Source organism: Histomonas meleagridis (genome assembly GCF_020186115.1).
Source record: "Histomonas meleagridis strain 2922-C6/04-10x chromosome Unknown contig_113, whole genome shotgun sequence".
In the NCBI taxonomy this organism is placed as follows: domain Eukaryota; phylum Parabasalia; order Tritrichomonadida; family Dientamoebidae; genus Histomonas; species Histomonas meleagridis.
The window spans coordinates 85,001-107,915 of NW_027150757.1; the positions used below are offsets into that span (position 1 = coordinate 85,001).

At 27.9% G+C, this 22,915-nt stretch overlaps 6 protein-coding genes across 6 annotated transcripts; 1 reads left to right on the forward strand and 5 right to left on the reverse strand.

The window, feature by feature from the left end:
- Positions 1 to 5,488: 5,488 nt before the first annotated feature.
- GO595_000826 (uncharacterized protein) lies at positions 5,489 to 5,860 on the reverse strand (the record flags this gene model as incomplete). The annotated part of the gene is made up of 1 exon (XM_067921824.1): positions 5,489 to 5,860. One exon carries the CDS (start codon positions 5,858 to 5,860, stop codon positions 5,489 to 5,491), a length of 372 nt encoding a protein of 123 aa, XP_067779010.1.
- A 1,482-nt stretch (positions 5,861 to 7,342) lies between these two features.
- GO595_000827 (uncharacterized protein) lies at positions 7,343 to 7,906 on the reverse strand (the record flags this gene model as incomplete). The annotated part of the gene is made up of 2 exons (XM_067921835.1): positions 7,343 to 7,574; positions 7,797 to 7,906. 2 exons carry the CDS (start codon positions 7,904 to 7,906, stop codon positions 7,343 to 7,345), a joined length of 342 nt encoding a protein of 113 aa, XP_067779011.1.
- Positions 7,907 to 8,521: 615 nt separating this feature from the next.
- On the reverse strand, positions 8,522 to 12,667 carry GO595_000828 (uncharacterized protein; the record flags this gene model as incomplete). Its single annotated transcript, XM_067921847.1, has 2 exons — positions 8,522 to 9,600; positions 11,218 to 12,667. 2 exons carry the CDS (start codon positions 12,665 to 12,667, stop codon positions 8,522 to 8,524), a joined length of 2,529 nt encoding a protein of 842 aa, XP_067779012.1.
- Positions 12,668 to 12,986: 319 nt separating this feature from the next.
- Positions 12,987 to 13,601, reverse strand: GO595_000829 (uncharacterized protein; the record flags this gene model as incomplete). The annotated part of the gene is made up of 1 exon (XM_067921858.1): positions 12,987 to 13,601. The coding sequence occupies one exon, from the start codon at positions 13,599 to 13,601 to the stop codon at positions 12,987 to 12,989; it is 615 nt and encodes a 204-aa protein (XP_067779013.1).
- Positions 13,602 to 15,798: 2,197 nt separating this feature from the next.
- On the reverse strand, positions 15,799 to 20,111 carry GO595_000830 (DNA polymerase alpha catalytic subunit; the record flags this gene model as incomplete). The annotated part of the gene is made up of 2 exons (XM_067921869.1): positions 15,799 to 15,801; positions 16,629 to 20,111. 2 exons carry the CDS (start codon positions 20,109 to 20,111, stop codon positions 15,799 to 15,801), a joined length of 3,486 nt encoding a protein of 1,161 aa, XP_067779014.1.
- Positions 20,112 to 21,907: 1,796 nt separating this feature from the next.
- On the forward strand, positions 21,908 to 22,822 carry GO595_000831 (Serine/threonine-protein phosphatase ppe1; the record flags this gene model as incomplete). Its single annotated transcript, XM_067921880.1, has 1 exon — positions 21,908 to 22,822. One exon carries the CDS (start codon positions 21,908 to 21,910, stop codon positions 22,820 to 22,822), a length of 915 nt encoding a protein of 304 aa, XP_067779015.1.
- Between the last annotated feature and the right edge of the window lie 93 nt (positions 22,823 to 22,915).

A 22,915-nucleotide genomic window follows, 5' to 3' on the forward strand; every position in this document is an offset into this window, starting at 1 on the left:
TTTGGAAGTAATGGTAATATTCAATGTGCGACTATAAATAATGTAGATACGACTAAAATATCTTTAAATGATCATAATCATGATGAGATTTATGCTAAAAAAAATCATGAGCATGCAAACTATGCTTCAACAGATCATACTCATAGTTATAATGATTTAAATGATAAACCACAGTCATTTCCACCTGCAGAACATACTCATAGTTATAATGATTTAACTAATAAACGTGAAAAATTTCCACCATCAGAACATACACATACTGAGTATGCTTTAAAAGATCATAATCATGATACAAAATATGCTGCAATAAATCATACACATAGTTATAATGATTTAACAGATCTTCCTACAGCAACAAATATAGAAAATATCACATGCACGACAATTAATGGTTTTGCGTTCAATTCATCTCCATCATATTCGAATGTAGATATTAGTTTACCCTCAATTGCAGTTATTAAAAACGATGGTGTTTTAGAAACAGGTCCTTATATAGATATGCATTATAAAAATGGGTATGATGCTGATTATACTTGGAGAATACAAGCTTCTAATGATAATTTAGTAATAAAACCAAATCAAGGGATATATGATTTCAGTTTTATTCAAGAAAAAGGTGTATTTGATTGTAATAGATTAAATACATATAAATTATAATGGAGAATTTATACAAATAACCCTATAGATAACCCAAAATATGGAAGATTATGTTTTGATTCAGTAACACAGAAAAAACGAAGTGATAATACTTATAGTGATATAAGTGCTTCATCATATTTCATTGCAACTACATTTAGTACAAATGAAGGAGATGGAGGTCTTAGGCAATTAAATACGATTATAATTCATAATGCTCCTGTTACAGAAGATCTAACACGATTTCATATCGGTTCACCAGTATTTTTAACAGGTAATGTTTATGCTTTAACCAATGAAGGTATATATATCACAAATACTTCATCAACTGATTGTATTCCATCAGTTAAAACTACAGGTACTTATGAAGAATATTTAGATATTTGTGTAGCTAGACATGAAACTGGATATAAAGCTTCAATAGGTGATGTTATTAGAAGAGAAATGAAAATTTTACAAGATACTATTGATTTTGCTACACATGGAGATTTTTATTTTAGAGTAAATAATACTGCAGATTATGAAATTGGTGATGTAGTATTATTTGATGGTAATAAATTATCAGATGATTTAGTAATAACTACTAAAATATTAAATTCAATAGTTGGTAAAGTAACAGGTAAAATAGATGAACATTTATTGAGTATATTTAAAGAATAAAAAAAATATTTTATTTCATTTTTATTTTTTTTAGAATGGAAGAACGTGAACCAAAAAAGAACCTTTCATCCATAAATCATCGATAGATGAAGTACGACGATTAGCCTTATTTAATGATGAAGGACCTGCTAAAGAGCCTTCTTTTTACGAATTTTTAATGCAAAATTTAAGAGTGATTTTTCGTATTCTGAAATTTGATTTATCATTAAATAATTTTTTAAAACTAATGGATGAAGCAACAAATTCTGTTAGAAATGGAATTCCAATATCACCAACATATGAAATTCAATATATAACTATGATAGCATATTATCAAATCATTATAAATAAATATATTAAAAATTTTTTAAGAAAAACCCGAATTAATACAAAATTAGAAGTTTTATTATATAATTGCCGCGGAGCGGCGGTTGATACGATAAAACTATCAATTCTATACCACTTTTTTTCAGTAAAAAAATTCAATAAATAACCGTTAATTTTAAATCATTTATTATACTCAAGACGTCTCAAGAAAACATATTTTTTAATGAAAATTGAAATTAATTGTTTACTTAAATGAAATCGGTGTAATTTTCCCACCCCCTTTTTTCTTCGATTGAGGTGCATAACATAAAAATTGTAGATTTTTATCTACCATGTTGTTTTATTACATTATCTTGAATTCCTGCTCTCGCAGCTTCAGTAGTTCCTTCTCTTCTAAGACTATGAGAAGAATAATTTTGAGTATCTTTAATACCAATTAAATCAAGAAGAATTTTTAATTTAGAATCAAAATTGAATATATTATATTTGTATGGATATGTTTATGATTTAAAATTGGGAAATTGTACAAGTCTATTTAATAAAATATAAGGAGAATAAGGTGTATTCGAATTTTGAATATAACAAATACATCCTTTTCCAAATGGATCATTTTTTGAAATTCGAATATTTAAAGTAATTCCATTTTCTTCGATTGGAATATCATTGTATTATAAATTTGTAAGTTCAGAAATTCTTAAAAATTCATAATACATCAAACTTATAGCAGTCATAAATCGTAAATTATAGTATTTTGTCAAATCAATTTTATTGACAATTTTGAACATTATTTCTTTGGATACCCCTTTTTTTTTATGAGGGGGATTTAAAGTTGAACTTAATTAAATTGATTTTCAAAATTCTTTAAATTTGGCATTTTTTGTCGAATCATTTTGATCATTTATACGAAAATAATGTGAAAATGAGACAACATATAATTTAATTGTATATAAAGTTGCCTTTTTTCTTGAATATTTTTAATATAACATAAGAATGCCCTCATTTTTGCATCTGTAATAGGAAATGGTTCAGGTGCTTATTCAATTTCTTTGAATTTTTTTTCATACGTTTTAATATGACTATTGTATGTGTTTAAAGAATTTGGTCTAATTGAATTTCGTTTTTGAACTCTGATTTCTTCAACAAGTTGTTCAAATAGCATTTAATAAAAATGTTTTATATAAACTTTTTTATTAATAAATTGAGGTCTTGAAAACGAATTTTAAAATTAACGGTCATTCATTAAATTTTTTTGAAAAAAAGTGGTATAGAATCAGATTTTGATGAATTTAAGAAATTAAATAATGATATAATTAAAAAATATGATATAGATTATATTGATGGACATATAGGTTTATATACATTAAATGGATATTATAACTATTATAAATCTATTATTCTACAATATACATTTATAAGAATATTACTTCATAAAATATTTGCAAAAGAAGTAGAAAATGATTTTAAAAATGGGAAACCTAAAACTATACAAGAATTTAATAATTTCTTAATTACAAAATTAACTAACTCAAATATAACAGAAAATATTCCATTAGATTATGCTTATTCATTATATCTTTCATATTATTTTTATCATTTTAGATATGTAACTCCAAATGAATTTTACAATATTTATGAAGATAACCAAAATATTAATACAGGTTTTAAAACTTTAAATAAAAATAAATATTTATTTAAAAAATTAAATATACCTTATAGTATTGATTATACAAATATAGGTAAAATAAAACCGAATATAAATTATTTTCCTTTCAAATTAAATAAAAAATATCAATTAAAATATATTGGAGGTAATGGAGAATATCAAATGGATTTATTTTTTTCACATAGTGATGAATTTAATTATGATTATTGTTATTTATTAGCTGTAGAAGTACAAACTAGATATTTATTTGGTACTTTTACTAATATTAAAATAAACGATAAACATAGTAAAAAATCAATCGAAAGTGTAGCTAAAGCTTTATTTGAACTTTATGGTACAGGTTTATTTAATCCTAAAATTATTCATTGTGATTCAGAAAAATCATTTTTATCAAAACCTTTACAATATATTTCAAATCATTTAATTGGTACTAAAATAATTTATGTTAAAAAAATAATAATTAAAAATAAATCTTATCCTATACATTCATCTTTAGCTATAATTAATAGAATTTGTAGAACTATTAGAGATATGGCTGATAATGTGGGTTTAGAGTATATTCAACCTCATGATATGAATAAAATTATACATAATTATAATTATACTTATCATAAAACATTATCTAAATTAAATCATAAAAAAATATCACCATATGAAGCTAAAATAAAACAAAAATCTTTTGGTTTAGAGTTACATAAATTAAATGATAAAATTATAAATCAAGAAGGATTTAATTTACCTCCTGGTACAACAGTAACAGTTTATAACACAAATCAATCAAAAAAGAGATCAAAAATATTACCAGATATTTTTATAGTAGATAATTTCGAAATAGGTAAATATGATATCTATAATGAAAAAGGTATAAAAATGTCAGTACCAAGATATTTATTAAATCCAGTTCCAAATGCAATTATTATACCTTCAAAAGAAAAAGATCCAATGATGTTTTATTAATAAATAAATACTTTTTCTAATGAAATATTAAATTCATCCATTAATGTGTTATATTCTTTATTATATTGAGAACTAAAATCATATCCATTAATCTTAATTGAGTTAACTTTTTTAATTAGATTTACATGTTTTAAACATCCAGGTTCAGGATCTTCATAACTTAATCTAACTTGATTAAAATCAATTTCTAAAATTAAACTTATAGCTTGTATTAAATCATTAGCATTAATAATAATTTTTCCACTATTATCAATTAAATTTGCTATTAATTTCATATTATTTGTTTTTAAAATCGCACTTAATGTTAAAGCTATATGTTTATATTTAGCACTTGCATTATCAATATTAAGTTCAGTTTCTCTTGTAATTATTTTTGGTGTTTCTTCATTAACTTCAGGATACTGTGCTGGTGTTTCACTATTGTTATTATTAATTATAACTTTACAATTAGCACTAGAACTATTATGTTCAGTATTATTCTTCCCTACATGGGGTGAGAAATCACTAATTTTAATCATAAAAAATAATGATTTTAAAAATTTTTGTTTAATAACTTACTCATCTGCTAGTCCATTAGGTGTACCAATTATTTCTACTACATAATTTTTGACTGCATCTAACATTATTTGTTCATGATTAGGATCATCTAACAAATCAGTAACAACTTTTTTACAAGCAGTTGAATAATAACTTTCCCCTGACTCTGGCATTTTATATTATTTACCTGCCTCAATATTTGGAATATTACGTTCTTTTAATAGTTCTTCTACTTTAGGGATAACCATTATTTTGAATAATGCAGAAGATAATTGAAGTATTGGACAATAAGCCTTAATTCTTCCTTGATATTCACTATTATCTAATAACGATTAACGAAAGTGTTATATGCATCTTTAACAAGTAAACTTGTAAATACTGCATTTGCTGACCTTCTTCTTGGAGTACTATGTAATTTATATATATTCATAACACCAGTATATCTATAAAAGTTATCATTAGCCGTTTTAACTGCTGCCCTAAAGTCATCATATGCAGAATTATATGTAACAATTGGATCATCAAATGGTTTTGGATAACTTACTTCTCTTACTTCACTATTTAACCATTCATTGAAAGATTTAATCTTATTTCCATCTGCTACATGTCGTCTTCTTTGTGCAGGATTACCGTAATTATATTGTAAATATTCCGTATATGCTGTTTGGTAATAATCTTGTTTTTTGACTGTCCATCCATTAACGAATTTAGCTCTTTTATGTTGATCTCTTATAATAATATCTGGAATTCCATCAGCATTAACATATTTTTTTTTACTGACCAATGATATTTTGGATCTTTACCATCATTATGTTTGTTAACATATTCCAAAGCACCTCCATATGTTTGTGCATCTCTAACTTTTCTAACATCTTTCTTTAAATCAAGAATAAGATGTGCTAAAGCTTTTATATTCTCATCAATTAATGTTCCCTCAGAACCAGTATATTTATAATGACTTAAATCATCATCAAAAATATATTTAGCATCACCTGGTGTAATATATTTTTTTGGAGGTTCTGGTTTAACACGTGATGGATATAAACGTGAACCATCAGGTCCTCGTGGTCTACGCGTTCCATATATCACATCTTGTTGCATTAAAAAAAATGATTTCATAAAAAAATTATTTATTCAATTTTTATTTTTTGATTATTCACGTCGACGATCATTTTTTGATGTCCTGACAGTTTTTGATAAACTGAATAAATTTGATCTTTAGTATAAGACAATGGTATTTGTTCAATCATATATCTTAATTGTTGTTTAGAGAAATTAGGAAATATAAATATAGTACTTACATAAGCTTTAACTTCAGCAGGTAAAGATTTCCAAAATTGTACAGCGAAAAATACAGAACATTGAATATGAGATAATTTAGTAAATAATTGATTAAAATAATTAGTAGGTTTTTTAAATAAAGGACTATTAGCACAATCTTCAAAAAATATTATAGTATGTAAAGTTAAATTATTAAAATTATTAATATATAATTTTTCAAATAATTCAGATATTTTATTATCTACTATTTTATTTTCCCAATGATTATTTTTAATTTCATTATAAAATTGTTTCCATTTTAATATATCTTTAACTATTTCTTCTGCTTGATTTTCAGCTACATATAAAATTGGGATTTTAATTAAAGGTTTTAATGATTCAAATGTAGGATCATTTTCTAATCCATTTTTATTAATATAAATTAATAAATGAGTTCTAGGACTAATATTACTAATTTTAATAATTTCTCTAATTATACATTGAGTTTTCCCACTTCTTTGTCTACCTACTGCTATATTTAAAGAATTATAAGGTACATTCACTTCTGGATGAATTTCACTTATTAATTCTTCATTTAATTTAGGTTTATTTTTATATAAACAATAATCAATCATATTATCTAAGGCATCAATATTAATATCGTTTTCCATAAAATAAAATAATTTTATAAAATCACTTCATTATTATTAATGGAAGCTATTTATACATGCTTTGCACAAGAATTTAAAGATTGTGATTTTACTGCTATTAATATTAAACCTTCGTTTTCTATTGTAAAAAATAAAAATGTAATAACATTAACTGTAACTGTGTATAATAAATATCATAATTTATTAAGAAAACAAATTTATAAATTTATAGATGAAAAATATCATCCTACTATAAAGAAATCTTTACAAAATATAACACCTGAACAATTAGATCAAGCTTATCAAATATCTAAAATGGAATTGTTAAATCAAATATTTAATAATGATTTAAATAAATATAATGGTTACTTAAATAAATTAAATTAAATATATTGCAACAATACGCTAATACATTAACTCAACAAACTCAAGAAGAAAACACTTAAAATGAAAATTATTATTAATAAAAAAATATTGGAGTAAGTCATTTTTTACTTATTTAATGATTTCCTGGTGGATCTTGTGGCCTTTTAGAACTTATTCGTGAAACTGGAGGTCTTGTCCTAGGCTCAACCACCTTTAGGTTAGGGTGTTTCTTGGCATACACGATCTCATCGGGAGTTCTGGTTCTTGGTACACCTGGTTCGTTGTCCTCCCGAGGACGTGGTGCCATTTAGGCTACTGGCTTTGAAACGGGGTCATTTAGAAGAATTTCCTCAGTATCCGGATGAATATCCTCTAAGTACTTCTTCTTAGGAGGATATTTATCCTCTTCTTTAGTGTCATTCTTATTAAGATGAACACTATCATAAAGTGGCTTAGGGAAAATTGCAGGAAACCTTTCTATTTGACGCTCGCGAGAGTAGAGCTGGGTGATGAATCTATGTGCCACTGGACATTCGAACCTTAGTTCGTAAATTCTCGAGAAAATGTTTTCTCGAGAATCGTGGCTTAGATTATTTCAGCGTCTTTTGATGACTACCCTTAGGGCATGTTGTTCATCTTTTTTAGTACGTGAAGTACTATCAATGCCCTTCAGGTAGAACACCAAATTGTCTTCTTTCCGCTGAATGTCCAGATACTTTTGTCTCATACCCAGAAGAGTAGACATATTGGTATGAAATTACCTCTGGTACTGTTGCACAGTAAACAAGTTACCGGCTTCAGCGGCTCTCAGTGCAGGAGCCAAACGCGAAGAAGGTGGATAAAACTCCTTGGAACTACCATCTTTAAGCATAACTATAAAGAAGGCTACCGCGTTCTTACAATGACTAAGGTGTTTTGTTGGTTCCCAATTGTTTAAGGGTGTTGGTTCATCCTTCTTCCTTTTTCAACAAACACACCAAAGTGCATTGCTGACTCCATTTGAGTCTTCCTCCACCATGAAGTTTACTATTGATTCAACTTCATAGTACCCATTCATCTCTTGCGAAATTGCTTGACTAGAAGAATCATTGTTACCCTCATCGAAATAATAAGGGAACTCATACTTCCAGTTCTCGGGTCTAGGAGGTGAGACTGTGAAATGCATACGCACTTTTATACGCGCTTTTCGTAATAAACATATACATTATATTAATGAATAACATTATAGAATATAGAGTTTCATGAAACGTTTCAAATATGTTGGATATTTCCAGACTTGACTCTGTAATTTTATTACAAGTTTCAATGCTAATAAAAGATAAAATAGAATATGAACAAAAACAACAATTCATTAATTCTAACACGCACCGATCCCAAATTATTTATCATTTTATTATAAGTTTCAATGCGAATTAAATATACAAAAAAAATTCGTTTGACTTAAAATTAATTTTTATTTAGAATGACTAAAGCCGAACTTATTTCATTATTTTTTGAGACATTCCTTAAATTCCCGATATTGTTTAATTAAAGTCTCATCGAAAGAATTTAATTTAACCAACACGTCCACAGTTGGGAGCAGGTTTATCAAAATGTTCCAAATTTCGTTGCACAACATCACTATTTCGTTTGGTGTTTCATCGAGTAATTTCCCGTGGTTAATTTTCTCTATTATGTAATAGTAGTGACAACTTTCTTCGTTTGTATTAAATATCAAATTCAACGTATTAATAAAAGGTTCGATACTTATCCCAATACTAAACATTCCCCATTGCGACATCATTTTCTTTGGCGGAATAATCGCTTCATAATTATCTTTAAGCTTCAACAAGTTACATTTTAATTCGTTTAACTTCTCGATGTAATATTTCTCACGTGTGATCTCGACGTTTGAACTTGTTTTAACTTTCGAATATGAACAACATCCAGGCAAAGGCGATTCCGTCACGAAGATATATCTTGAAACCATTTTATCATTCCAATCCTTTGCAATATATACTACATCTCGTTTAAATGTCGTTGCGTTTAATTTCATTAATTCATCAATAGACATAGTCTCGACTTGTAATATTTCTTGTTCAATAGTTTTATCATTTGTCGCAGGCATTATTCGACTTGTTTCGATTGGTTGGATATTAATTAAACCTGAAGCTGAATAAGTCTTTTGGAAGTTTGTGATTAAGTCAGTGAATGTACCTTTCGGAAATGCATAAATCGATTCATTAAATTCTGTATTAATTTTAGTGTTAAATTTAATTCGTGCAAATTCAATTTGTACACCTTCATTCGATTGCATATTACCATAAACTTTAGTAATCTTCTTAAAGACATCTCGAAGTAAACCAAATTGTCTTCTTTTCTCTAAGAAATCCGATAAATATAATGATATATCTCCAATTATCCAAAATAATTTGCCTTGAATACAATAATCCATAGCTAATTGCATCGATTTGCTCATAGATTCTTCAGTAAAAATATCACTTTCCATAACTAAAAATGATTCTGTCGAATACGTAGAAATATCGACAATAGGTTCATCAACTATAAATGGAAATGCTTTACTACCTTCTTTAGGTACTCCTTCAACAATTTGTCCTTTAAGTTTAAATACATCGGCTATTAATCCACATAAATGCCATTGCGTGACAAAACCTGATAAATAATTTTGTTTTTGTATATTATATGTAATAATTTTTGTATATATCGAAGCTCGAATTGATGGGAAATTAATAAATTCTTTATATAATATTAAAAGTGCATTAATTTTATGTTCAAAGTTTTGGATTCGATTTGTAGCTTTAGTAATTTTTTCATATAATGTGATAACTTCAGTAAAAGTTTTAGGTAAATATTCCCAAAATGTTATAAACACCGAATTATCTTCTTTTAATAATGTATTACAAATTGATATCATTAACGCTAATTTACATCGTATACCAGAAGGATTTAATTCTAATTCCAAATTTATTAACCATTTAATAAAACCTATTGAAAACATTCGTGCTTCAAGTAATTTCATTTGTGTTATAGGTAATACTGATTTAACTATTAATATAATTAATGTACTTTTTTCTAAGAATATTAATTTGGAAAATTTAATGACAAATTTCGAAAGTGTTTGAAATAATATTTTAAAGATTGTATTCGGTTGATCAGAAGAATGTAATATATGGAATAATAATGAAAATATTGATGTAATGACATCGATTTTATCTGTTTCAAAGTCTAATAATGAAGATATAAATTGTAAAATTCGCCAATTACATTCATATTTACAATTTAATTGATTATTAGAGAAATAAACAGATTCTTTAGAGAACTCTAATAACATTGTTGTATCATAAATATTACTTAAGAACTCAATAAAACCAATTTGATTATCTGTCGATAACATATTAAAATATAATATAAATTGTTTCTTGTCACAATTCTTCATGAAGAATAATAAAATTGGAGTTAAACTAAACTTCTTTTCAATATGTGAAGATAATGAATCATAAAAAGTAAATATCGATGGTAATAAAGGAAAGATAATTCTAGCAATGATATGTGCATTATTAGGTATAACATATTGTTCTAATGTAGATGCTAAAATAGTCATTGTATAAGCAGCTGATTGAATTAATTCATTTTCATTCTTCATAAATGCATCTGTTACAGTTCGATAAAATAATGAAAGTAATGGTACATAAGGTGAATAAGGTTTACCTAAATCTGAATAATTAGTTAATGTTAATGATTCGATAAATGGTAAATCGGAAAACAAATATTTATATACGAAAAATCGCTTATTAGTTTCTAAAAGTGATATGAAATAATATGAAATATTATGTACAATCTTTTCATCAAAATACATTCGAAGTTGAAGTACAAAATCAGAAGCAGATTTTAATATGGAATTAGAATTAAATAATGCAATCGATTTGAAAAATGTTTTAATTAATTCTTGATCAAATTCATTCTCATAACACATCGATTTATATATAATTAAGAAGAATAATTGTGGCCAATCAACAATATCTTTAAGTGATCCCATTACAAAGTTAATAAATGTTTTTGTAAATGATTTCTCCGGAGTAAAGAATTGTTCAATCCAAACTTGTAATTCACTCATGTTAGAGAATTTAAAGAAATCAAATAATTTAGAAACATCAACAGCTATTAATGAAGAATTAGTTAAACATCGTTGAATAACATATGGAGCTTCAGATTTATACATTGGATCATCAAAATTAACATCATCGCCTGATATTAATAATGCTTGTTTAGTTTCGGGTGGTGGACATATAACTGTGGGATATATAGATGTAAGTTTAATGATGTTATCGCCACGTGTAAATGTAGCTTTAACATGAATACCTCGCGATTCCATTTTAACATTATGTTCTTCAATTTGTTTAGTAAGTGGTAATGTAATGGTTAATACTGGATTTAATTTACCTTTGTCATATGTATTAACTTCAATAACAAGACTAATTCGATCATTAATGGCAAAATCTAAATAAAAATTAAGTGGCTCAAGTAATGTAATACGTTCTTCAAATGATGTTGTAATAGATGAATACCCGATGTTACTCTTTTCATTACGATTAGGTGTAATAAAGGTGGAATGTGTTTTAATATTTGGATCTTGATTTAGAAGTTTGATGCTGGAGGTTATGACAAGTTTACTTTTTGAGGGGAAAAGTGAACGGTTGTGTTCAATCATTATATCGGAGACCGTTAAGAGTGGTGATGGATAAAATGAATCAAATGCTGTAAGACGACAAACTTTCTCAGCTGTTATTTCTTCAACATGTTCTGAACTAACTTGGATTTGGATGCTGTTGTTCTCAGGAAATTCAAAATGTTGCATTAAGGTTGAACCTGGTTTATAATCAACCCATTTAATCTTGATATCTTTATCTAATTCAACTGGAGAAAAACCTACATGAACAAGCTCACCATAAATATTTTGGTTTTCTGGAAATTCATTATATAAAAGAAATATGATATAAACTTTTTCAACAAATGGATACGGCATTATGACGCCATTATCAAAGCTACGTTGAAAAGAAGAAAAAGAGGTTTTGCTGTTGATTCTAATGGTTTCAGTAATAACTTTATCTGTAAATATAAACATGTCAACAAATTGTTTTCCATCTGAAGGTACTGAGGTAACATTGTTTATCTGTAAAAACTTGATTTTAGTATGTGGTGTTGTGTAAGGAAATGCAAGTGATCTTTGCGCTGCTTGTGCAGAAACATCAACAACAGGAGTAGAAATATAGTCAAATTGGAGAGGCTCTTTTTGATTTAATGTTTCAGCAAAACCATTTGGTGATGCACGTTTTTCGTTTTTTGGTTCGATTTCAGATAATTGACTTTCATTAATACTATCACATGCGTCCTGTTGTTGAATTGGCGTTGCTGATGGTGGAATAATCAAAAAAGATGTTTCGATTTGTCGGTGATTATTTATCCAAGGGATTGTTGAAAATTCCTCTTTAGAAAGTGAAAAAAATCTGTAAAGAGGAGGCAAGCATCCAATTTTTATCTTGCTTTGACCTGGTTGAGGTACCTCTTCGTTCAATGGAATAATGGAATCCGTTAAATCAAGTCCACTGTAAAAAACCGCTGCTTTACAACGCATTATTTTCGCTGTAGATTTTTTCTGAGAGAAAAAAGTGACGGTGTCATGAAAAGAACTTTATTTTTACAGAGCTATTAAAAATGCTTTTGGATTTATGGATCAAAACGTTAATCAATGAAACATTTATTATGAATTATTGTATATTTTTGCCAATTAGAAGATGATTTCACAATTTCATAGAAAATTATTTTATGACATAAAAATTCGAATCAAAACTTAATTACGTATTAAAAGTTATTATTTATCAAGTATTTATTTTTGCAGAAATTTTTTATTCGATCACTTTTTTTATGAGTATTTACATTTAAAACCAATTTAATCATTGGTTTATTGGACCTATTAAATTCGCAAAATACTCAATTGAATCGTCATCTAACAATTCAAGAAATTCGGAAGAATCTGAATCTGATGTTTGGAATTCGCAAAAATCTGGAACAGGGAGTCGATCACAGTCAGAGCTAAGCTCAAAGTCATAAAACTTCTTTTGTTTCTTCTTTAGAGCTTTGAGCGATGCTCTTCTTCTTCTTTTATGAATCGGTTTCTTCTTCTTTTTGTCTCCATTTTTCACGTCATCTGTTTGGCATTCAACGTCTTCTGTCTCTGGTTGTTCTTGTGGAGTCGATTCATCTTTTTCTGAAATCTGATTTTGATCATCCTTTTCTATCTGGTTCTTTTCTACTTTCTTTTCGTTCTTTTCAGGGTTTTCATCCTCTTCAAGTTTAGATATATGTTGTATTAGTTCATGTCCAGAAAGGATTACAAATGTTGGAACTATTTCAGGTTTCTTTGTTGGAAGTAATCCAAGTAGCTCAGTTGATGCTGATTTTAGGGTGAGGCTCCTTTTTGACCTTGGTTTTAATGATATTTTTGAGTTATTAGAAATGTGATTAGATGCTAAAGATCCAGGGATTTTGTTGTTTTCTTTGAAGAGCATTATTTGGTCGATTTTCTTTGTGAGGTTTAATGGAGTTTGGGAAACATTCTTCTTTAAAAGAGACGAATAGAAAGATTTTATTTTCTTAGGGTTATTATCGTACTTTTTAACGGCCTCCATTAACGGTTTTGGCATTTTACAATTTATTTGAACGTTAACTAAGTCCAAATTTGGGAAAATTAAAATTATTATTTGCTTATATAAGTTTTTGTTATTATCAGATAACATTAATTTAGAAGTGCCGACCAAATAGAATGCTGTTAATACAGAAGAAACGGAAAATGACGAAAACATTTTTTCATTTAATTCTTTTTTGTTCATAAAACAATTTAACAATAAACAAAGAACATTTGCTGTCTCGGAAAAATTTGTTAGTGTTTCGAATATCTTAAAGACGAATTCTCGATAACTTCGATTGCAAAACAGGAAAATCAATTGTTTGTATATTTTAATTTCATGATATAAAGATGTAATTGATGCAAACGAATTTTCCATTGTTTTAACATTTTTCTTTTTTGGTTTATACTGACAAAGTTTAAGGCATATTACATATGAATATAAATCTTTCATGAAATTGGAATTCATCAATTTTGATAGTGTGTAAAATGTTTGAATTGAGCTCTTTTTTTTGAGCAACGTGATTAACATTTGTTGTATTAATGGATATGACATTCGGTTATAAATTAAATCGACTGTTGGATGAGGAAGAGGATATTCATTAATTGTTTTAGTAACTGATTCAAGCAAAATTTTCCGAAAATTAGGGAAAACACGAAGAAAAACTTTCTCCAATTTGCTCTGTTCGGAAATATTAGGTACTTTGTTTTCATCGGATAATATGTGATAAAGAAAAGTATTAAATAGAGGACTTTTGATCGACGCCCTTCCAGTGAAAAACATTAAAGCAATTTTTAGGATGATTTCATCACTGAATTTGTGCTGATTTAATAAAAGTATTGAATTTAATACTTTTTCTGATGTAGAATTACTAGAATATTTCTCTATGAGTGCTTCGATTACATTTGGATCCCTTAAAACTACAATTTGAAAAATTGATTCCATATTTTGGATTGGATTATCAAGAAGAATAGAAACAAATTGAGGAAAAGTTTTTGTTGGAAGAAATACTGCACTTGCACTAGAAATCTTATAAAAAATATCTGAATCAATTTTTTCTAATTTCTGGAAATATGTGAAAAAATTTTTATAAAAATAATCAGGTAGCTTTTCTGGTACTTCTCCTAATTTTAAGTGATACCTTTCTGATAGTACTCTGATAGAATTATTTGAAATTACTGGAATTTGAAGTAAAATTGAAAATAAATAAAGTACATCTTTTTCAATTTCAGAGCCCACCGAAGATATTGCTTGGCTTATCATGGTTCCTTTGGAAGCTGTTTTAATTTCATACATATCATTAATAACCGCCAAAAATATTGCTTCCTTTTCCATCATGACTCCGTTTTTGTCACTTTTATTTATACGCGGTGTGACGTCGGTTTAAAATTTTCAACAACGTTTTTTTTATCAGTAAAAAGCCCTCAAAAATATTTTAAAGAATTTGTTCAACATTTGTTAGAGGACATTAACTTCTATTGCATTTTGGAGAGTTAACATTATCATATAGAGGTATATAGGTTCCTTTCATATTAGCTCAACAGAGAAGTTTTTTATTTTTTTTTTTTTTATTTTTTTTTACCTTGATGATCACCAAGTTCGAGCTCGAAGCTTTTAAAAGGCAGACTTTTTTTTGACATTTATATTATCATCAGATGAACTTTGTACAAAGCAATAATTTTATAAAAAAAAACTTGCAATAATTCAATTGAATCACATTATTGCCATATGTAATTCTTAATCTAGTTTCTTGAGATTGATTAAATGGATCATTTTGATCATTGAAAATGACAATTTTTAGTTTTTGAAATCATAAATTCATTTGAAAAAATTTGTGTATGATTCAAGTTTAACTGAAACTCGATCCAACAAAAGGCTCAGGAGAAGTTATAAGATAATGGCTCTGATACAATGATACCTAAAATTGCTCATCGTCCCAATGTCATGATTTGAGAGCATTTCAAATCCAAGCTTGATGATATAATACGTGGTTCTGATTTTATTGATTATACCGCTAAAACATTTAAATTTTGTTGTATTTTAAAACATGATTATGCCAGACAACACATATGAAAAAATGTCACTAGAGCTCGTTCAAATATAAATATAGAGATTTTTACATAATTCGCCTTGATGTAGTCCCGATTTTAATGTGATCGAAGTCGTGTGAGCTATAATGAAACGAATTGTAAATGCATTTAAAAGTAAAAAATTCAATTTTATTACAAATTCTGAAAAAAATAGAAATAATATCTCTACTCATGCCACCGCATAAAGGGTTTCGAAAATCAAACGAAACATTAATTTTATTATGTTTTCTTTTAAAAGAAGAATGCAAAAAGTCACTTTTATATGATAACGATTTTTTGTGATTACAACAATAACCGCTCCGATAGAGTTTTTGTTGCCACTTTTTTAAAAAATGTACATTAGGATATATTCAATCGAATATTCTTTAAAATATTAGGATATATATTTAACTTTAGGATTTCAGGTGGCAATGAAAGAGTTTAACTTAAAAATCCAAGAATGAAATGAAACTTTTATTAATAAATATTATTTTATTCCCAATATTTCATTGAATGAAACCGTTGAGAATCCATGATTCTTAATTTTATTCACAAAGAATTCATACATACATACTCTGAATTCCTCAAACTCAATTTGTTCCTGGTTCTGATCATCTTTTGGCTTTACAAATATCGATCGCCAATATCTCATTGTTTGATATATACTTGACAAATCATGGGAAAGTATAATTTTACCTTTACATGATTGTCCATCTCTGTATTGGTTTAAGTGTGGAACATTTAATGTGGAAATTGGAAGTTGATATGTTTTATGATTGCACATATAATTATCGCACTTATATTGACCTATTTTTAGATCTTGTGAAAGGAACGATTGCACTTGTAGAATGAGTTGATTAGCAACAAATTTCCAATTATTGTGGAAATTGCAATTTGGGCAAATGATACATTTATTGAAAAATGGGGTAATTTCAATTTCTGCTGCACACTGAGTACAATGGAATGTAAGTTTAAAGAGTGTTGGAATTGAAGAATAAGAATTGTCATCACTTTGATAATTATTAAATGATAATGATGATTGAATACCTAAAGCACGTGATATTTGTCCTTGTTGGATACCACCAAAAGGTTCACATAATCTCCATAATGGGTGTAAAAGTTGATTTGTTAAATACCAATTAACATCAGCTTCTTCAAATGATTGAACATCAAGATAATATTTTGCCTTCTTACTGACTTCTTTATCATCTGAATTACATATTATGTATTTAATTGTTTCATTTGGTTGAATTACATTCCCTTTTTTGATGAGTTCCCTTGCTACAACCACATGCGGCGTGCTATCGTTCTCTGGATATTTGTCAATTGGCTTTTTCAATGTCTTCGATAGGAATAACTTTGACAGTGCGATTCCTTTTGGATGTGTTCTACTTTCTTTTTCGACAGTATTTCCACCATTTCTCATCATATCTGCAACAACCTCGAGCTCATCCAAGATATTTTGTACCACGTCATCATTTTCAGAATTTGATGACATAAATTCTTGAATGATAAATCCACTTAAAGTTTTTGTTAAAGGACTCCAATCTCTTCTAACCATATCCAATCCTTTAGTTTCTATGTGTGAAGACCTTGGAGGTTCTTCATGTACGAAAGCTGCGTATTTCTTTTTTTGTACTAATAACATTTTTTCAAATATAAAATCGACACCTAAAACCAAACATCGATAATTCTTTGATATTAATTCCGACAATTTCAATGCGATTTTTTTAGCTTCGTCGACATCTTTTGTTCTTGTGTTCACCATAACAGAATCAGTATCACCATAAATCACTTGAAACTGTTTATTTTCGATTGAAGTTTTTGTTGCGTTTAATATTTCACGACCTTTTTCTGTAATAAGTGCAGCAAGTTCTTTTGCTTGGAATCTTGAATTCTTATATCCGAGATAACCATACATTGAGTTCGCCAAAACTTTTACTGCTCTTTCTTTAATACTCAATTTTAATAATTGTTGATTTAAAGCGGCGAATTTCGAAGAGTTTTTATCAACTGTGTCTTGTGTTTTCTTTAATTTTGCTGTTTCATTTTTAATTTGTTTTCTTGCGTTGAGTAAATCGGTCATTATCGAAGGTAACACTCCATTAATTTTTGATTTTCTTGAAGCATTAGCATCCGGATTTTCCCTATTAACAGTAGTGAAACATATATTAAATTCACGGATAATAGAAGGATATAAACTATTAAAGTCTAAAACAACTATACATGTATCATAAAATCCTCGTTGAGGTTCAAGGACCATTCCTCCTTTATACTTCGAGATACGTTTTAAAGGTCCTAAGTTTTCTAATTTTTCTGGTAATACATAATCACGTTCAAAGAATTCATGTAATAATAAACTTTCACATCGATGTGTAGCTTGACCTAATAAAACTCTTTCCCATGGACAACCACTTAGTTGAGATATTTGTAATGTAAGTGGTAATGTTTGAATTGTTTGAAGTAATCTTGAGACAAATATTGTATCACGGATATTATATTTTATGATTTTGTCAAGTGAATTATAATCAGATAACATTTCTCGTATTAAGAAATGATCAATTTGTTGACGTTCTTCATTTAAATGTTCTTTAACTATCGACGAGAAATTTGTATCTTTCACTCGTAAAAATTCAGTACAAGATATTCGTAAATCAATTGGAACACGGCCTGAAATTACTGTTAAGAAATTAGCTTTCGAACCATGTGGATTAGTTCGTTTAAGTCTTCCAAGTTTCCACCAATTTGAGATATTAAACTTTTTCATTCTTTCGATTAAAAGTGGTCCATCATAAGTTACAAGTCCATATGAAGATATTAGATCAATATCATATTTATCTAAAGTTTCAACAAATTTTGATAATAATTCTTGTTCATTTGTACATATTTGAATGTCTTCTCGATTCATAACATCTCGACAATATTGACGACTTAATGATGTACTACCTAATGAACTTGCAAAAGTAATATTTTTTATCATTTGTTTAGAACCTGATGATTGAAATATTTCAATGTTCCATTTATAAAGGATACGTAAAGATATTAAAAATATTTCATTTTCATTTGTTTTTTCATTATGTAATGAACGTAATGAAATAGTACATAAATTAAAATTAGGTATATGTTGTGGAATTTGTTCCAATGGAATACTTTTAATAAAAGTAATGTTAGGTATAGTTATCATGGGTATTGTCGATGTTTGACCGAATTGTTTCGGATTATTAATAGTTATCCATGTCGGACCTCGTAAATGTTCTCTAAGTATAAATGATTCTGCAAGTGTTGAAGTAATTCCAAGTACATTCGAATAATGATTACCTTGTGATGGAATTTCATTTGGACGAAGTTTGGATGTAAATGAAACACAAAGCCATGAAGTACGTTTCGGTATTGATAAATTATCAAATGCATAATTCTTAGATTGATATTCCATACTAACAATTCCACATTTGAGCTTGCTTGACAATGATTGAACTTCTTCTTTAAGTTCTTCTTCATGGTTTGGAATGGGGAGAAATTGGATATAATATAATGGAGTGGAGACTTTGATACATATAGTAATATAATTGTCGACATTAAGATAACGACAAAATAGAAATAGTTTACCACCTTCTTCATGAATATGGAAAAGAAAGACATCAATGGAACCTTGGTCTGGAAGATCAAGATTGACAAGATTTGACGACGCAATTTCTTCTGTAAAAGAATCATCAAGATTAGATTCAATGGGTTGAATATCAAAAATAACTTGTCTTGGTTTCTCAGGAATTGTTGGTGCTGGATGCGCATTTTCTTTGGGTGATATGACTTCTTTCTTTTCTATTTTTGGAGTGGTAATTACTTGATCATTATTATTATTAGGAGGTAATGGATTGTTATTAAAGGTTGGCGGAAGAGAAGGCTTTTTGACAATTTGCCTTTTTGTATGTTTAGATTTTCGACGGGTTTGCTCTTCATCACTATTATTTAATTCTTCTAGCATATTTTGGAGACCAAGATCCATGTCTTCACTTTCTTTTTTAGGTTTTTGTTTTGGCTTGACGTTTTCTTTTTTCACTTCTTTTGAGGCATTCTTCAGGAGAAAATCTTTTAAAGTTGGACCTGAAGGTTTCTCTTCTCTTTTTTTTTTCCTTTGTGGATGATAATCATCGGCATAAACACCATCAACAACAAAAGGTTTTTCATCATCGCTGTCTGTTTCACTAATTTCTGATTGAGAGTCACTTTCTGAACTAAAATCAGCAGACCTACTTAGAGCCATTCTTATTTTTTCCTTATCCTCCTTAGTGTTGGCAATAGAGTGTCTACTTGCTCTTTTGCTCATTTCGGGATTAATAAAGTACGTTTATTATTTCCCAAACAGCCAGTTTTGTCAAAACTGCCATCGAATCAAGGAGAACGTTATCCAGGAGGATTTTGGTATATCAAATATTTGATTATTTTCATCTTGGCTTTTAGGTAATGAGTTAATTTCTTTTTTATCCAAAGAGCCAAGTTCATTAGTGAATTTTTTACCATTTAATGATGCTAAAATAAGTGCTGCATTAAACATTATATATAATTTCTAAATATTTGAATGAAATTTCAAATTATTAAAATATATATTTTGGTTCAAACTATAAATTCCTTTTTGTTTAATATTTATTTTAACGATTTCTGTTTGACCATTTATTAAAGCTAAAATAAAAATTGATTTAAACAATTTAAATAAACATCAAATATTATTTTGGAACAAAAAATTTCTTAATTAGATATCACCAATATCAATTATAATAATTCCTTCATATTCAAGAAAAAGTTGAACTATATCTTAGTGACTTTTTGATTGACTTTAAATCAATAAATTAAATAATATCTTTGGTATTAATATCAATTGTTTGTTGTTCAAGAAGATATTTAACAAATTCAGTATATCCTTTTAATCATTAGAATTGTTAAAAATGTGCATAAAAAACTCCAAAAATGTTTAAGAAATTTTAAATTAAGAAAATTAATATTATTTCTACTGTTAAGATTCATACAATTTTGTTGGATAAGTAATTTAACAACTTCATCTTGATCATTTTTCACTGCTAAATTAAGTGCTGTTTTAAATACTTTAAAAAAATACCAAATTTAGTTTTGAACTTTTATGTAATTTCAATGAATTCCAAATAAAATATTCGTATATTTTTAGTATTAATTTTAATTCCATTATAATTATACAATAATTTTACTATATTTATATGTCCTAATTGAGTTGCACACATAAGAGCTGTTTGAAATAATTTGAAAAATTTCCAAATATTATTTTGATATGCAAAATAATTGAAATAAACACTAAATAATTAGATCAATTATTTTGTGCATTAACATCAACTTTTTGTTTTTGAAGAAATAATTTTATGATATCTATACTATTATTATAAGCTGCATATATTAGTGGCGTATAATATAATTTTAATAAATTCCAAATATTATTATGATGTTTGAAATTCTTAAAATTAATTTCAAAATATTAAAATAAATATCGTTAACATTAACTTCAATTGTGTTTTGATCAAGTAATAATTTAGCAATTTCATCATTACAGCATTTTATTGCTAAAATAAGTGCTGTACCAAATAATGGTTGTTCTAGACCTTCACTACCTCGAATTTTTCCTTCAAAATAAGCTTAAAATATGTTTTAATTTAATTTTTATATATTTTCAAACAGTAGTATTATTTAAAGTAATTACATCAGATGATAAATCTATATATTTATCAATTTTGGAAATGTACGCTTTTAAACGCTCAAGATGTCTCATATTTGCATGTGATTTTACATCCTCCCCCTTTGACCTTAAATAACATAGAGAAAGTGTTGTACCAGCATATGCCAATATAGTTTTAAATTTTGCTTGCTCAAATGGAGAAAGATTTTTCAAAGTTTCTTCGAGCGGCCTTTCCATAAACTTTGTAAGGTGCATTTCGACAACTTCTAGTGCTTTTTGGTAGTTTTGAAGTGCCTGGTCTTCCATATATCACTTTTACGTAATGTTCTTAATTCAAAAAGTGGATGATGAATAGGTTTCTATCAATTTTTATTTGGAAAAAGATATGCCATTGGTATTTTCTTTAAAATTGATTTTTGTCAGAAATGTCTGAGCCAGAGGTTTGGATTGAAACCATCCGAAGCGGAAATCATCTCAGTGAAGAGCAACTCATTTCACTATTTTCTAAACTAAAAGAAGTATTGTATCAAGAAGGAACAATTCATCCTTTGTCTTTACCAATAACAATTTGCGGCGATATCCATGGACAACTTTATGATCTTTTCGAACTCTTCAAAGTATCAGGTGGTATTGAGCAAAACCGATACCTATTTCTTGGCGATTATGTTGATCGTGGCTATTTTTCTCTTGAAACTTTTGCTTATTTAGGTGCACACAAACTTTTATATCCCGACAGAGTGTATCTTCTTCGTGGAAATCATGAGTGTCGTCAAGTTAATCAGCTTTATGGATTTTATGATGAGTTTATAAATAATTATGGACATGCAGGACTTTGGCGTATGTGTAATGAAGTCTTTGATCTCCTCCCAATCGGTGCCATTATTTCCAACAAGATATTCTGTGTTCATGGAGGTCTTTCACCCGAGATCAAGCTCATCGAACAAGTTCCACTTATTGATCGTCAACGCGAACTTCCCAGCACTGGCGCTTTGGCTGACCTTACATGGAGTGATCCCGAAGACATTGATGGGTGGGCTGTTAGTCAGCGTGGTGCAGGATGGCTATTTGGACGTAATCCAACACATGAATTCTGCCATAACAATCGAATTGACTTAATTTGTCGTGCACATCAATTGGCAATGAGTGGTTACCAATATCATTTTGGCGAAGAACAGTTGGTGACTGTATGGTCTGCTCCAAATTATATGTATAGATCTGGTAATGACGCTTCTGTGTTGAAGATTGATGAAAACTTTAATAGGCAATTCGTAATATTTAAGGCTGTACCTGACAATGAAAGAGTAATACCAGACTTGACAACACCTCATTACTTTGCATAAACACTTTACTTTGATTTTGTTTCTCAGCTATATTTTGACAAAGCCTGTTTGAAATGAAAATTAATACTTAGAAAAGTTAGCTATAGATTAGTC